At 40.7% G+C, this 18,505-nt stretch overlaps 1 protein-coding gene across 1 annotated transcript in view; it reads right to left on the minus strand.

Moving 5' to 3' along the window:
* Positions 1-913: 913 nt before the first annotated feature.
* The window catches only part of LOC145404712 (limbic system-associated membrane protein-like), a 55,326-nt gene continuing 37,734 nt past the window's right edge, over positions 914-18,505 (minus strand). Inside the window, exons 2-8 of the mRNA XM_080276262.1 lie at positions 18,252-18,332; positions 10,150-10,355; positions 6,091-6,301; positions 5,716-5,847; positions 4,308-4,472; positions 1,397-1,452; positions 914-1,015 (exon numbers count right to left, since the gene is read on the minus strand). Coding sequence (XP_080132388.1) covers positions 914-1,015; positions 1,397-1,452; positions 4,308-4,472; positions 5,716-5,847; positions 6,091-6,301; positions 10,150-10,355; positions 18,252-18,332 — 953 coding nt within the window. The remainder of the gene's footprint in view (positions 1,016-1,396; positions 1,453-4,307; positions 4,473-5,715; positions 5,848-6,090; positions 6,302-10,149; positions 10,356-18,251; positions 18,333-18,505) is intronic.

The following is an 18,505-nucleotide window of genomic DNA, read 5'->3' on the forward strand; positions in this document are numbered from 1 at the left end:
AAGCCAAAATACCCCAGCTATTTTACTGCTGCCTTCGTCAACAATTTGGGCCGGTCAGACTGGCAGACAAAGCCTGCTTTTTCCTCCTGGTTTCTGTTCTTCTGTCAGTATGATTTTTGTGAGCCTGGATGTAAATCAACTATTGTGGAGCATGTTCTAGAAGATTGTGACTTGGGTAAATCTGCTTATCTTAATGGCCCTCGTACAATCGGCAGACATTATTTTAACTTCTCTTTTCTTCTTCCGGGCACCCAGATATACAATGACTATTGGATGTCATTTCTAGGGGAAGAATTTGAATTGAATTTGATCATCTGCCTTGAATATCATTGTTCAGCTGACAGGCACAATCCTAAGGTCATGTCAACATTAGGTGCGTGCTGGCACGGGCAGCTGTTGGCGGGAATTCTACGAGTACATCACCATAGCCCGCGCCTGGCCGCATCCAGTGGGGTCACTTGTATGAGTTATGAGTGCTGACGAGGAGCCTACATGTGGTGGCGCTGTGCACCCTGAGTGAAGAGAAGCAGCTGCAACGTTGACAAGGAAGTCAAACATCCTCATATTTCCCAGCAACTCGCCATGGTAAGGACAACGGTCCGACCCTGGCGAGGCGTTGTCTAACATCATGGGGGCGCTGACTACCTGCACAGCGTACCTACTGTACTGTATCTGTAGAACGCCCCCATAATAGCAGATGCTTATTTGTGGTCGACGGGTCCACTTGGCCAGACAAACTGAGGTTGAGCAACAACAATAACAAGGACTGTGATGCAAAACTCTCATCCACACCTGCCTGCACCACAAAACATTTGGTGTGGAGGCGCCTAACACCTCGTCTTCTTTTTATTATTTTTCGTTTTCCTTCTAGGACGGAGAAGGTGAGAGCTGTTTGGGAGGAAGAGATGCTAGTTCAGGGTGAGGGTGAAGGCGGCCCCGGTTGAGAGTAGCAGTAGGAGGTGGGGTATCCGGGCGGCAGGGTGACCACTGTGTTGCATCGCTTCCCGCTGCTCACCTGTGGCAAAGAGAGAAGAATGGTGAGGAAATTATTATAGATGGATAGATAAATAGATAGACAGATGGACAGACAGACAGAATGATATATAGACAGAAAGACAGACAAAGAGAGAGAGAGAGAGAGAGAGAGAGAGAGAGAGAGAGAGAGAGAGAGACCGATAAAGGGGATAAAACAGTTGGCTGTATCATTAGAACAAAAAGTGCACGAAGATGTAGGCTTGGAAATTGCTACTGCTGCTGCTGCTATAGTAATAGTAATAGTAGTAGTAGTAGTAGTTGTTGTTGTTGTTGTTGTTGTTGTTATTGTTGCTGTTATTACACCAGGCTCATCTGGACGTAAACCCGTTGAACTGTAGGCTGAAGTTGCCCGTCTCCATACCCTGGGAGGAACGGCAAGGAGTTGAGGGGGGTACCACCGTGTGAAGGCGTCCTTTTCTAGCACGTACGGAACATTTATTAGAATTAAACCTTACACAGCGTATTCAGCAGTGACGCAGGGAAGACAGACATGAATTTTTATCGTAAAGGGTTCCATAAATAAGTGCCACAAATTCGTGTTTTGTCTATACTCTCTAAGTATTACCAATAGGACAGAGCGAGGGTTGGCGATTGTTGCAAGGGAGACTACCGACAGGGGAAGAGCTGACATAAGAGTGAAAAGGGCATGCCAGAACTATTATATGGTAGGTGACACGTCCACCATCCATTTACTCTATGTACTGCTGCCTTCAGGTGAGACTACTCTGAGTGACAGGCCAAATGGTTTCCTTTAACTTAGAAAGCCTTTTACCTGGAGACATATAATCACATAATGCCTGGTGGTCTAGTGGGCTAAGACACTCCAGTCGGATCTGTAAGAGTTTATAGCCGAGGAATGCTTGGAGTTAATTTCTCACATATGCCATTCAGGGAAGAGAAAGACTGGTCAGTCTTGTCTTAAAATGCTGAGATAGAGCATCATAGCCCTACGCTCATGGTGGACCAGATAAGACTGGATGGCAGATAGACAGATAGAGAGATAGAAGGGTAGGTAGTTAGGTACATAAATACAAGACAGATTGATAGACAGATGGACAGACAGATAAATGGACAGATAGATAGTATACGTCAAAGAAAAGTTAGTGGAGGCCATTTTTTTTTTTTTTTTTTTGAGAAATGAGGCAGAACGGATAGGCATGAAAACAAGTATATTTATAGTTCTTTCATTTACATTTGGCTCTAATTTTCGTCCTTTTGCAGCTTCTTTCACGTCGTTCAGTAACAGAAAAAGATAGTGGCACGGCTCTACGTAGGAGCTCTTCGTGATTAGCATTATATTCTAGTGATAATCCATTTAACTCAGCATTCAAGATGGAGAAATGGAAATTATCAGACCAAGTTGGTGAATAAAAAAAAAGAGAATAGGAGTAGATTTAATATGATTAGTTTTAATTTAGAGAGAAATACTATACTATATTTACTCTAACTTGGTCTAAAATTGCCATCTTTTCATCGTGAATGCTGAGTTGTTACAAAAAATTAACACTAGAAAAATGATACAAGTCACGAATAAGTGTTGTGAAAAAGTGTAGAACCGTCGTAATGTCTTTTTTTTTTTTTGTGCGTGTAAAATGCTACAGGAAGTAAATTATAACAAAACTACAATTTGGGCCAAGTTAAGTTAAAAAAGGAGTAAAATTCTGTGCATTAATCAAAAGTTTAAAAAAATAATGGAGGTGAATCATTAGTCTTCCTTATGGCTCTGGGGTTTATGCCAAAATGAATTATTCCTTTGCATGGTTAACCCCTGAATTCCGGGTGACGTATTTTCTTTTCTATTGCTGCTATTATTTTTCCAGATTACCGAGGTATTTACCCTTCCATATCTTTATTTTTTCCCCATAATTCCGACGTGTTTTTCCTTCCATTGTTGTTCTTTTTCCCTGATTAGAACGACGGATTTTCTCTTCTCTTTTCTCCCAGATAACCAACGTATTTTACCTAATTATTTTGCTAGTTTTCCCAGATTACCGACGTATTTTTCCTTCTATTTCTGCTATTTTATTTTTACAGATCACCGACGTATTTCATTTCTATTTCTGCCGTCTTTCCCAGATTACCGACGTATTTTTTTATTATTATTTATGTTATTTTTTCCCAGATTACTGACGCATTTTCCCTTCTATTTTTCCTGTTTTTCCCCAATTTGGCCGACGTATTTTACTTAACAATTTTGATATTATTCTCAGATTCCGACGTATTTTCCTTCCGAGTTTTTTTATTTCCCGGATTTCAGACGTATTTTCCCATCTCCAGTATTTCTTCCATTTTTTCCAAATTATCGACGTGTTATCCTTCTATTTTTGCTATTACAACAAGATTTTACTCTGATTACCAATGTATTTCCTCCTTGGGGGTAGGGAGGGACCTGAGAAGCGTTTAGGCAACCAGGCAGTGGAGTGGGCTAGCTATATCAGTGCCTCTAAATTATAACAGCTTCCCTCTAAGGCACCAAATTAACTATAAAAAAAAAAGGTAATGAGAGAGAGAGAGAGAGAGAGAGAGAGAGAGAGAGAGAGAGAGAGACCCCTTACGGGCTGGGGTATCTCGCTACTGAACAAAATCATCTGGTCTTAACATATATAAAATTACACCAATAGCATAGAGAAGGTTACTCGAAGTTGCGTGGGAAGTCTTAAAGTGTTGAGGTTTTTTCCAGGTGAACGATATCTTCTAGTGCTGGCCTGAATATAATAAGGAAATTGTTGAAACCCAGTGAAAGAGTTCAAGGAGAGGCGATGAAAGGGATTAAAAGAGATTAATTGGAAGGCGAAGGGTGGTAAGAAAGGATTAAGTGAGGGGGCTGTAAGGAATTGAAATATAAGAGATAGAAAGACAGATAGATAGATAGATAGATAGATAGATAGATAGATAGATAGATAGAGAGAGAGAGAGAGAGAGAGAGAGAGAGAGAGAGAGACTGGGGATGTGGAAACTGACTGAGCAACTCATAGATAATATATAGGCAGACGGACATACAGACAGACAGATATTTAAAAAGACAGATAGACACAGAAAGGCAGACAGATAGCTATTTAAAAAGGCAGATATTTAGATATTTAAAAAGACAGATGGACAAACAGATAGCTGAATATATGAAGAACTCTAATCACTGAATATATAAATCATAATATCAGCAAAAGGAGCAAAACATAGTGGAGTTGAGTTTCCTGGATCGCAATAATTGGCCGTTCAGCCTGCGTGTGAGAGAGAGAGAGAGAGAGAGAGAGAGAGAGAGAGAGAGCACTAACCATTCAATATATGCACCACTACAGCAGCAGAAGGCGCAGATGAAGGCGAACATGTGTAGGTCCCCGAGTCCCTATGAGTAGCGCCACGAACTAGGAGGTTAGTTGTGGTGCGGGGACCCTTCTCTGTCACGACGCTTACCCCGCCTCGTTCACTGTCATATCTCACTACCTGTGTGTTTACGGGTAGTTGAGCAGGTGCACAGTACAGGGAAATACCTACACGTGATAATATACGTACACACAGAAATAAACACAGGAATATTTATAGAGATACAGCGTCGAAATATACTTACATAATATCCTCTCTCTCTCTCACTCACACACACACACACACACACACACACACACACACACACACACACACACACACACACACACACACACACACACACACACGCTTACTCACACAAACTGCCGTGCGCACACAAAATTATTCAGGCATGCACCTCCTCATTCATTGTCCTTCCTCACTGCCTGTGTGTATGGGGAAACAGAGCAGGTGTACATGGAAATAATTAAGTCCACACAGACACCAACACTCACCCACCCACCCACCCACCCACACACACACACACACACACACACACACACACACACTCAGACTAACATGCAAACACAAAATTACAGTACTTAAACACGTTCGCTTCTTCACTGTCGCGCCTCTCTACCGATGTGCACCAGGGAAATGAGTACGTGCACATGGACATACTTACACATTACATACACATACAGTACCAATAAACACGCACATAAAAACTCACAAACATTTCACCAGTCACTCAGTTAGCTGGTTTGTGTCTGTCTGTCTGCCTGTCTGTTTTCATCATGTTCACTGACGGTACCTCAATGTCTATGTGTACCGGAAGTTCAAGGACGTGCATATAAATACATACATACACTAAAATATGCACACGCACACACACACACACACACACACACACACACACACACACACACACACACACACACACACACACACACACACAGTCATTCACCCAGTCAATTAGTCACTGTTCATCACCCTGCCTCTGTCTGTCTATTTGTCTGTCTGTCTGTCTGTCTGTCGCGTTCTCTGTCCTATCGAACCACCTGTATGTACTTGGGTTGTGAGCAAGTGTTAATGGAAATACATACACACATACACAGGAACACTTACACGGCAAACACACCCGCATGCAATCACTCGCTCAGTCAATTAATTAGTCTCTCTCTCTCTCTCTCTCTCTCTCTCTCTCTCTCTCTCCTCTTTCTCTCTCTCTCGTACCGGCATACCGGTCTAACTGTATGTACAGTAAGATTATGAGTATGTGCCCTCAGCAACACTACTACATACTAACTGACACACACACACACACACATTGTATATCTATATCTATATACCTCTAGCTCTATCTATTGCACTGTAGACGCACCTTATTGTTATGCATCCATATGAGGTATGAAGGTGGGTGAGGAGTGTAGTCCACCACACAGGTGAGGTTGATGTTGCTGCCTCTGTTGATGAACACGTCTGAACCGCCCTGTATGATGGTGAGCGGCTCTGAAGGTGGAGAAGAGAAGGAAGATATCTGTCACCATCATCGTCATCATCAGCCATTGTCAGTCACCATCCTCCTCCTCCTCCTGATCATCATCATCATCACCAGTTAAAATCGTAATCATCGTCTCTGCTCTAAGTCATGTGAAATGTGGTAGGATAAAAAAGCAATAACTGTGCAAGAACAGAAGTTATAGATTTATGAACGTCTTGATTATCCTAACTTCATCGTTGCTTCCCACTTACCAACCACTGTGAGCCATATGTAGTGCCTGAGTGGCGGGGTAGTCGACACCTGGCACTCATACTTGCCACCGTCCCTAACTTGCGCGTATGTGATTTTCAGCGCCCAGTCCTCGGAGCCAGGTGTGTGTTGGGCCCTGAAGCGCTGGTCGGAGGTGTATGTGTATGGCCCCACCGTCAGCAGGTGTGTGTCACGGTCCCGGAGCCATGACACCTGGTACAGAGTAAAATGGCAAATATACGAAGCTGTTGGCTCGATCATTATCCAGCCAGCAAGTGTGTGTGGTGATCTTGGGGCATGAAAGGCAGATGGGTTAAGCTGTCAATATAGTAGTTATGTGCTCAGCAAGTATGTGTGTGTGTGTGTGTGTGTGTGTGTGTGTGTGTGTGTGTGTGTGTAGCGGTCCAAGAGCTAAGACTGACAAAAGAACAGTAACAGAGGGAACTAGAAGTTATTCAGAGCGAATACTTCAGCGCATACCTCCGCCAAAGCCAATAAAATTTATGATTTATTCCTGTATCCGGATTCAGATCCACCTCACAATCTAGCAAACTCTTCTTTCATTTACTGCTCACGTATCCTCCTTGTAGATCCGACAGCAACTTTTTGAGATATCTTGTACACAATCTGACAAACAGACACGGGTGAATACATAATTCCTGCCAAACTTCAAATGCGAAGAAAAATATACCGGTATGAAACTGCCAGCATAATATACCGGTATGAAACTGTCAACATAATAATCAGCAGGTGTGTTTTGCAGTCTCTAGCCATGGAACCCGAAAAGAAAAAGAAATCAAGATTTCGAAGTTGTTATGACAAGATAAGCATGAAGATATGAAAGCCATGCTACTTGAACCAGTGAAAAGCGAAGCAAATCAATTAAGAGCACAAAGCTTTCATCCCCTGGCCAAGAAGACATGAATGAAGTGCAAAAACCTGATCTGATAATGTAGTAAAAGAAGTTTAGACATGAAGCTGAGAACATTATAACTAGTAAGGTGTGTGTGTGTGTGTGTGTGTGTGTGTGTGTGTGTTTTCTCATTCTCGAAGCCATGATGCCTATTCAATGTCCGCTTTAGAAGACATAAAATTGTCATCTTCCTCGCATGAATGCTGAGCCATTACCGGAGATTAACACTAGAATACGGTGCTAGTCATAATGAAGTTCTATCGCAAGGATGCAGAGTCACACCACCGTCATGTTCTGTCACTGAGCTACGTGAAATAAGTTGCAAAAGGACGATAATCTCCGCCAAAGTAAAGTGAGAGAACTACAGGCTAGACAAAAACATATAGAAAGTTGTTGATATGAGAAGCTGATAACATGATATTTGGCATGCAGGTGTATGTTGACTCATATATATATATATATATATAAATGGAAAATGGCCAACGTCATTATCCAGTTCAGTGAGTGTGTCAGTCTCGATGCCAGATACTCTATCGAAAGAAAAGAGCAGCAAAGGGGATAAAATACGAAATGCTTGTGACAGGGGGGGGTCATGAAATCGAAGGCATGACATTTGGTCCACACCAGCGAGTAACTGCTGATTCTGTGGCCCCCGGTTCATTTGAAAAGTGAACTCGGTGGACTGCAGGCTGAAGCTTTTCTATGTAGTCCATCATCCTCCTTTTGGGTACTTGGGAGATAGCTGAGGGTCGTAGGTATTAGTAAGCAATGTACCAGTCTGATTAAACGGTGCTACCACATGAATGCTTCCCTCTCCCACACCCCTAAAAATAGTGAAAGAGGAAAAATAAAAGCCAAAGCATTCGCCCAAGAATGTGTATCGTCCGTCATCTCTAAAAAGAATAGATCAGTAATCCTGTGGTTATCGGAGGCAAATTATTACATCTTCGCCAGAATCTAATAAGTTCAAAACTGAGACTCACAGACACACAGATACACACACAGACGCTGGCGAATACACTATCGCCTCGCTAGGCGGCCGATAACAAAACTGAAAAAAGACATTAGGTTTCGCCCGCCGCATTTTACTCTCTATCTGCGTTCCTTTCAAAAAAAGAAAAAATAAAAGAAAAAGGAAAACTGTGTCAGTAATACTCTGGCAATGAGAGGCGTATCATCGTAGCCTCTTCAAAATTATTAACCAACAAGCCACATATCCCGTGATACTACCTACAAAGTTTGGATACAATTTGCCCACTTGATTATGAGAAACTTTGGTTAAAGGCACACACACACACACACACACACACACACACACACACACACACACACCGACGCAGACGATTGCATTATCGCCTCGCTAGGCAGGCGATAAATTGCCAATATAATGATCCTGTCGGCAGGTGCGGGTCACTGTCCTGAAGCCTGGACACCTCAGCCAAGGACCGGAGAAGGAAAATAGCCAAGCATACAAAACTAATAACATAATAACTTGTGAAACTGGCCACACGTCCAGTCACCCTCCAATCAAGCTACCAGAATTTACGGCTCCATTGCACGCAATAACTACAACCAACAGTATCCTAATAAACAATCATTTTCTACATTTAGTGGCTTAAACCCACCGACATTCTCTGGCCCTTTTCCTGATCTTGTTGACCCTGTATGCAGTCGATTTATCTGAAGCTTCAGTACAAGTTTGGCTCCATCTTCCAGTAGGCTACAGTGAAAAAAAAAATAATGATACTAAAATCCCACACCTACCAAATGCACACCTTCTAACTCAGCGATTCTAATCTTCTTCGATCTGCGACTCACTTCTCAGGGTATTCATTTTTTCCCCCGTAACCCGTTATAAATTTCATGGTATATTCTTACATTGTATGCTCAGCGTCTTTGTCAAACACCTCCAAGAAAAAATATAGTTCCCTAATTCTCTCGACGTATAGCAATTTATCATATTTCCGTCTTATTTTTCTTTTGTGTTCGAATATGGGTAAAGGTTTCAGAGCCCGTTCCCTGAGACCCAGCAGTTCTCAGTTCTCCCACGTACACCATACACCGTCGCATGTCACCACTTCTAAGTTAACTCCCACCATCCATATTGACTACATGTAAGGGATCTTTCATACAGGGCTGGTGTACTGGTATTAGCGGGTGTGTTTTTACCTCACATCGGCTGTTTTGTGGTAGATCAGTAAAGTCTCTTTTAACAAAATTCCAATTCTTAAACTCTTCTCTGCCCCAGCCGAGACTCGAACCCGCGCCCACTGGGACAGTAGACCACCTCTTTACCGAATCGGTCATCGCCTCCCTCAAACGGGAGTCTTCATGGTTTGAAATCCACACGAAAACTTTAAATAGCAGTTTTATTTCCTTGTAAAAAGGCAAGGCTAGATGGATACCGGAAAAACTCATCATAACCTACTTATTGCTAATTATAGCTGCGTTCGCAAGTATGAGCATATTTAAACGTTCATAAATATAATTTAACATTGTTTTCCACCCATAATAAAGTCGGATTTATCCTAAGACCAAAATTGCTAGCCTTGCATGAATAGAAAAAAATATAAATGTGAATCTGTAGGAAGCAAGTTATTTTGTTTGTAAATTAAATAGTTGGAGTAGACAGGCATAATGACAAATCGATAACGGGAATAAACTGCTAAATACTACATTGTTTTAATTTTCTGACATTGAAATAAATATTTGTAATAACACATGACATATCATCACTGGGTGAATTAACCTCGACACAGATGACAGATCCTGAGCAACACTTTAGAGAACCATGCATGTTTTGGGAACTCTGAAGTCAACACGAAACATGGCTTCCACTGTCGCATACTAAATTCATGAACCTCTTTCCTAAATCAGAAGCCTCGCTCTGCTGTTGCAAACTGTGTATACAACAGCTTCAGTTAAAATACATCCCACGTATCACACTTGCCACAGCATGTATTTTCGTAGTATTAATCATTGTTATTTACCAGTGACTACCTCATTATTTTTTTTTTTGGCATAAATATGAATGTGTGAACATAATCCAAAAAATTCTCACGTAATATAATTTTTGGAATCATCATACAGCGCACCTAGGCTCTCTTTGCAACTCACACTCAGAAAATCCTTGATCCGTCCCACTCACCGTCCTGTTGCCTATTTTGTTAACCCGACAGTTGAGTCTGGCTGGCTGGTTGACCAAGGCGGTGACATTTCCGGAGCGCTCCAAGTCAAAAGAGGGGCCAGGGGGGAGGACATCCACAAAGGGCGGCAGGGAGTTGTGGTTGTGGCTGTGGTGGTGAGGTTTGACGCTTTCGTGGCTCCAGTTTTCACTTAAGGTCAGACCACACGCTGAAAAGAAAGAGAGGAAAAAAATTTACTATCTTTTACGCCTCTCTTGCACTGTTCCGATGCTGGGATACTGTGTGTATAATAAAAAATATAGATAATTGGTGTGAATTTTCGTACAATTGTTGACTAAAGTTCATGAACGATATTCCTCAAGGAGGTAACTGGGTTTTGTAACAGCTAGTGTCAAAAATTCAATCTATGGCGTCATCTTGCTATCCCTTCCCTCTCTATCCTTCCTTCATCTTGCACTCCCCCAGCATTATCAACCCCTTAACTCTCTCCTTCGTTATTGTTCTCTCTCTCTCTCTCTCTCTCTCTCTCTAGATCATATCCGTAATGTGAAATGCTTCAGGTGTTTCATTGGCAGCCTAAGGAACTAAACTTTTTGTTTTGATCAACGAGGTATTAAATGCCAAGGTTTGGTTTGGTTAATTCTGTAAAAAATATGAAGAGCTGATATAAACGTGAAAGACAGACAGACAGCAAAGGCGGTTTAGTTGAATCAGTGATGGCACAGGGGAGGTAGTTTGGGTAGGACAGCATAATAGAAGTATAATTTTAGATAGTTAAAAATAAAAAATTACTTCACTGGCCGAAGAAATGTTTATGTGGGTGCTGATACGATGAAATGTTTATATGGGTGTTGTTATGAGGTAATAGTTATAGCCTATGGGTGCTAGTATGAAGAAATGTTTATATGGGTGGTGTTATGAGGAAATGTTGTGTATGGATGGTGTTATGAAGAAATGTTTATATGGGTGCTGTTATGAAGAAATGTTTATATGGGCACTGTTATAAGGAAATGTTTATACGGGTGCTATTATGAAAAATGTTTATATGGGTGCTGTTATGACGAAATATTTATATGGGTGCTGTAATGAAGAAATGTTTATATGGGTGCTGTAATGAAGAGATGTTTATATGGGTGCTGTAATGAAGAAATGTTTATATGGGTGCTGTAATGAAGAGATGTTTATATGGGTGCTGTAATGAAGAAATGTTTATATGGGTGCTGTAATGAAGAGATGTTTATATGGGTGCTGTAATGAAGAAATGTTTATATGGGTGCTGTTATGAAGAGATGTTTATATGGGTGCTGTAATGAAGAAATGTTTATATGGGTGCTGTAATGAAGAGATGTTTATATGGGTGCTGTAATGAAGAAATGTTTATATGGGTGCTGTTATGAAGAGATGTTTACATGGGTGCTGTTATGAAGAGATGTTTATATGGGTGCTGTTATGAAGAGATGTTTATATGGGTGCTGTTATGAAGAGATGTTTATATGGGTGCTGTTATGAAGAGATGTTTATATGGGTGCTGTTACTCCTTCGCTCTGTAAGAAATTTAGTGAATGACGGCCTAAGAATCCTAAAAATCAATAATTATAAGTGGCATCGAGAGGAGTTAAATGTGTTGTATTCATATAATATACTAAAGGTGTCAAGAGGAAAAACACCTGGTGAAATAAATTGCTCCAGCTCAACCTGAATATATTTGTATGCCCTCAGTAATGAAAAAATGAGGCAATTAGGATAGATTAAGGCATATTAGTCATGGGGAGAGAGAGAGAGAGAGAGAGAGAGAGAGAGAGAGAGAGAGAGAGAGAGAGAGAGAGAGAGAGACGTAACCAGGAATATATATTATACGCATGAACGGAAGGATTTTCTTTTACATATTTCACATATGCATTTTTTTTTTCTTTTTCAGGAGACTAAGGATACACAATAATCAGATCCTTGTTGATGACATTTCCTTTAAATCTTCCAGTCCTTGAGTCTCACCCATATAATCTTTTTGCTACTACCAGACGATTTTATTTAGCTTCAAGGGGAATCCAAGTAACGAAATTTATGAAGGCAACATCTCCATTTCGAAAAGTATCTCCTAACCTGAACGATACTCTCTGGATATAGCAAGAGTAATATACAAAAGATATTATGGTAGTACGAGGCTTGATGTGTTAATCTTACTGAAGGACTTACCCACTGTCAGTATTATGCCTGAAGAACATTGCCACTGTCGGTAATTATGCCTGAAGAACATTGCCACTGTCGGTAATTGTGCCACTTACGCTGTCACTTAAGTAATTACCCTGTCCCTCGTTGTCCTCCCAGTACTCACAGATTTAACACTTTTTCCTTAGCGATTTATTTTGCACCTTACTAGTCTTCTGTATCATATTCGTCCTTTTGTATTATTGACATGGATCGCATAGATGAAAGTCGTGATTAAAATGGCACATGCAGTAACATTTTGGTAAGGAAAAGGTGCTAGGGAGCTTCCTTATCAGACGAGAATATTATCATCCACTTCTTTCAACCATCCTCATATTTGTGGAGGTGGGGTATTTTTTTTTTTTTTTTTATTTTCCGGCTCTCTGTAGATAAATGAAGTACTAACTGCAGGGTGGTCCAAAAGTCTCCATACATATGAATAACTGTCTCTCTTCTCAGGTACGCTTCTAGAATGCCAGACGTGTTACAGAGATTTCATGAGAGAGAGATACGCATCCGTACGTGTTTTCAAAGTTATGGCGAACACACACAGCATATTTTGTGAATAAAGTGTTTGAAAAAAAAAAAAAAAAATTCTCTGTGTATGGAGACTTTTGGACCATTTTGTATTATTTCTTTTTTACTTCCTCGCCACAACTTACATCTCTTATTTTGGTTATTTTTTCATTTGATTCAGCCACCACTTATCACATTCGTACCTTTGAAGTCCACAGTCTACTGTTCTCACCCTAGATACGGCGTCGTTATTAACTGCTATAAAAAGAATCAGTCATGATAATGGACGCCTCTACGTGGTGGCACGTTTGTAACCTGGTGGCTCCACTGCCCTCTCATACAATCGTTCCTGAACTCCTTCCCTATGCACTCGAGAGGAGGATAGTTTGTTTCAGGAAAAAGGTAACTTCATCCACTGGGTTCACGTTCACAAGAGCGTGGGTCAAAACAACAAGTGGATCAGTATTTATATCCAGTACCGGTACTTCATATTCGGACCCTGTTGTGTTTTTGTCCCCCTACTAAAGCACTTCATGTCAGGGCTGCCTCTAATTCACGCCGTAAATAAAGAAAATCCATATTCAGATAATTGCATCCCGCGAACTTTACGAACTAGGCAATTCTTTACGCAGGCTTCCGGGACCTGTTTTGCTAGAGTATTCCACTGACCGAATCTGCAATATTTTAATTATCTTTAGCGTGTATCCTTTATCACTGCTACTTCAAGGCAATTTTACTCTGTCTTCTCGTTAGTGGAGAGCGTAGAGAATTCTTTATGTGGATTATCGTAAATTGATCAGCACAGTAGTTGTTTCACTTGTTTTTCTGAATGTGTAATTATGTCAACGTTTCTTTTATCCATTCTTGCTATCTCAGACGATTTTACTCAGATGATGGGAAGAATTTCGGACTCTAGCGGTTATATATAGGCTTCCTTTTTATCCAGACGATTTAACGAGCTTGTGGGAGATCGTCCATCTTGAATTATTACTTCCAATAGACGAGATTATATTCAAGTTAGGAGAGACTGTTTTTATCACTCAGTGTAAAGCCACCTGAAGTGAAAAGAGAAATATAATGTGACAGGAAGGTTGGAGAAATTAGGAAGAGAGAAGGCAAAACACTGAAACAGAATGATAAAAGTGAGAGAAATAGGTAGCACTACATCAAGTGAGTGGATGATGGGCGCCACCACCTATCACCTAGTAACTGGGTGAAGCGATATACACTTGCACAGAAAAGTATTTTTACCCAGCCGTCCGATGGATACGAAAAAGGCACTACGAGCGACGACTGCTGTTTCGGAAGGGTTGATGCTCATGCGTGGAAGACGTATCTGCTAAAAAAGACGGTAGTCATCCTTTAGCTTGACTTTGTAGGGGTTACAGTCAAATAATAATAATTTTACTTGCATAAGAATATAACATTCATAATTTCACTGAATGCCTGAACCACTATGAGAATGATGGCAATTACGTCACAGGAGAAGCTGCCATGTAGGAGTCGATGGCTGCCATGCACCAATGACCCAAGGGAACGGTTTTATATATATATATATATATATATATATATATATATATATATATATATATATATATATATATATATATATATATATATATATATGCACCAATGATCCAAGGGAACGGTTTTATATATATATATATATATATATATATATATATATATATATATATATATATATATATATATATATATATATATATATAAGGGGGAGCGGTGGCTGAATCGGTAGAGAGGCGACTTGCAGTCCTGATGGACCCAGGATCGAATCCTGGCTGGGGCAGGGAACAGTTTAAGGATTTGAATTTCCTAAAAAGCAGACTTTCCTGATCTACCAGATGACCCGCCGACATGTCGTAAAAGTACCCCCGCTAATACCAGTACACCAGTCCTGTATGAGACAGCCCTGGCATGTATTCAATATGGACGGTGGGTGTTAGCGCCGAAGTGGTGACATGTGGAGGTGTAGGAGGACTACTGGGCCTTGGGATAGGCCACTGCCCCCAAGAAATAGGCCCTGGGCCTTTGCCCAGAGTCGGACACGTTAAATATATATATATATATATATATATATATATAGACTGTGAGTAATAGATACAAATATTATATCCTTGGTGTATTGAACGTGACATCTAGAACCCTGAAAAACACTTGCAGGAGTCATAAACCGTCGTATTCGTAAACCACCATCCATGACTGTACGCGTGATAATTATAATACGTTGAACATAGGCTTCCGGCATCACCTCTGAGAATGAACACAACACGCCCATACTCGTACTTATCAAAAGAACTATGTTTGAGGAAGGTTTCCAGTTACTTCAGGAATTGTTACACAATGCTTCAAGTATGCTTCGGATTCGATATATCATTTATATTTACAAATGAAACATATCCATATGCATGCATTTATTACGTCAAATAACGGGAAATACCTCCCTCATCCCATGTAAAACCATAATTAGTGGGTATCCAGGACTACCAACGGTTTCCACAGCCCTTGCCTGTATTTTCATTGCCATCGTTGTGTCATATTGTTTTGAACGACATCGTAAGGATACTTTTCTGTGCAAGTGTACACATAGGGAGGTGCAAAAGACATCCCCTGCTGACAGACCGAGGAAAGTGTGAGAGGAGGTTTTCAGGAAGGTATCTCCGGGTTGTGGGGACTGTTTAACTGGAAAGCTGCACTAGACCGTCAGAAAGTGTTCATAATATACATCCATCCATCCACAGTATCAATCAACCTATGTATTTAAACATAGTAAACACCTTTTATAATGTATGTATGTATGTATGTATGTAACTGGGTGCAGCTGTAAAGAAAATTGTAAAATGTTTGTTGGCAACAAAGAGAATATTTATGGGGCGGTTACACAAGCCTGAATCGCCCATAGGAGACCCATTGTGCCCAGGGCAACAAAATTGGGACAGTTTTGTTGCTGGTGCTTTTTAAACGTCCCGAATCCATGGTATACGCCGTCCCTTTAAGGCAGGGGCTCACAAACTTTATCCTACTACTTCCCTTGAGTATTCAGATCAACGACCGGTAAGCCAACCCGCAGAACAGATGCACTGAGCGTAGAATGGTACTCTGTTAACACTAATCTCATACAGAGCGCTAGCACACTAACCGCTGTAAAATTACTGATATGGTGATGAGTCTGTCAAGCAAGTAAGTAATTGCACATTGATACAACACTTTATCAGCGTTACCAGAGTATTTTATTTATGAGACGCAATACTCGTGTAATATTGGAATGTGAATGATATGTATGTTTTATAGAGACTACTTTCTCAGTTATCAATATCGCTTCATGAATTATAGTGGTAAAATTGATATATTCTTTATTGATTTTTCACCATCCGCCAAAGTACCCCCTGGAAACGCTCTTGCATAGCTCTGGGGGTTCGCGAATCCCAGCTCGAGAACTCCCGCTTTAAGGCGACTACATACTCGTATTAACGTTCTGATTACTATGATTTCCCTGGACTGAACAAAATCGTCTAATACTGGCACAGTCATCAAAAGTCCTGTCGCCTGCCCTGCTGTTTTTGCCTCATGAACTTTGAAAATCAGAGTCGCATGCCTAAACCCGCAATCGAGAAATGGGAAGCAGACCCCAAAATTTGACGACAATTTTCGAAGTAATCATTTTTTTAATGCGAATCCACGGCAAATTACATTGATGAAAACGATCTGTGACAAAACAAAAAAAAAAAAAAAAAAAAAAAAAACTTTCAATTTTACTTGCTTCTCATTACCCAAACTTATTTTCGAAACTCACACAGAAAAATGCTGGAGATGACGTCAGTACTTTTAATTCCTACTGTACAGACTCTCGGTGACAAGAGGCTTCATGACATATTTTACTTATTGATTTATTCCGAATATTACACCTTCACATTATCTTGCATATTATTTAGATCGCTTTTATTTCGATGTAGTTTGCTTCAATAACATACAACAAAATACTGAAGCCATCCATCCATCCATCCATGTCGAAAATTAATCGCTAAGGAAGAAGCATCCGATATGGAGAGGTGGCAATTTTCCTTTTGGTGAGAGCAAACTAAAATTACCTCGAAGCCTTTCCACACTGCGGGAGAAACACTGCCACTGTGAACTGTCCCTCGTGCAGTTTACCAAAGGCTCCAACTACCACCCTAACTATGAGCAACAGGTCTTCATTTGGCGTTAAACCCTGGCTAAAAAATTCCACAGGACGGGGAAAGGGAAGAGGGTGAGAAGAAACTATGGAGGAAATAATATAGCTCTCCATTCTTTGCTGTGGAGACCTAAAAAATAAATCTGTACATGAAAAGAAAGAACTTGTATTATCTGAGAGAGAGAGAGAGAGAGAGAGAGAGAGAGAGAGAGAGAGAGAGAGAGAAACGTCATTACTAAACCTGCTTTATCTGATCAATTCTTCAAAACGCTAGAATGTTGCAAAGAGACAACACCAGCTGGTCACTCTGTATAAAACCTTGACAGCAACAGGACATTTGTGTAGAAACTCGGAGTATGAGTTTAACAATTAGATAAAACACTGAAGCACTCACACAGTACTGGAACATTACCTCATTACAGTATTACTAAGATTAATATGAACACTGTCAACTGGTGTTTTAACACAATTTTTCACAGATTTCAACAGGTACTTACCCTAAACCCCATCCATATAAAAGCCGTAAATCACACAGAGAACCTTGTTTCACAGAGATAAACAAATTGTCTTTGCCCTGTATAAATTGTTTTATCAGTGAAACAGTCAATAACTAAAGCTAAAGCACTCATCTAGTTGTGGAAAAATACATTGAAGTAAATTCAGTCAATAGGTATATTCAATCAAACACTCAAATTGATATCAGGAGCCACAGAATCTGTTTTGCATATACAAATTATGGAGGCAAAAAGAACTGTATAAACACTGCATAGACTGTTTTTTCCAGTTAAACCATCAGCTCTGCACTCACTCAAAGGTAGCAGTATCACAAGGAGGTATATCACAGAGAAGAATTCAATATATTTACCACATAGATCAAAATTGATTAAACGACGATGGGGTGACAGGACGGAGGGGCAGATGATCCTGGAGAGGGGAAGGGAAGAGAAGGGAAGGGAAGGGAAGGGGGAAAGAAGAGAAAGGAAGGAAAGAGAAGTGAAGTGAAGCGAAAGGAAGGGATGGGGAGTGAATGGAAGGGAAGGGAAGGGAAGGGAAGGAAAGGAAAGAGAAGAGAAGATGATAGAAGGGATAGGGATGAATTGGAAGGGATGAAAAGGAAGGGGAAACTAAGGGAAGGGAAGAGAAGGTAAGGAAAGAGAAGGGAAGAAAAAAGAAGGGAATGGAAGTACTCACTCTCCGGCAGCAGGGAGTACAGGAAGAAGACAAACATGATGTGTGGACTCAGAGCGATGCCAGCTGTCCACACCACTTCATCTGTAAGGGGAAGAGAGATGTTAGTATTGGGGAAGAGACTAGGTGGCATTGTGAGGTAATGGCAAAGGATGGTGATAAGCATAATCTACTGTAGTCCTCCTTTATCGTCGTGGGGCAAAGGTAGGTGGTTTTACACACACACACACACACACACACACACACACACACACACA

This window comes from Coenobita brevimanus, chromosome 64, assembly GCF_032717465.1.
Source record: "Coenobita brevimanus isolate Jiangsu-jjx chromosome 64, ASM3271746v2, whole genome shotgun sequence".
In the NCBI taxonomy this organism is placed as follows: Eukaryota; Metazoa; Arthropoda; class Malacostraca; order Decapoda; family Coenobitidae; genus Coenobita; species Coenobita brevimanus.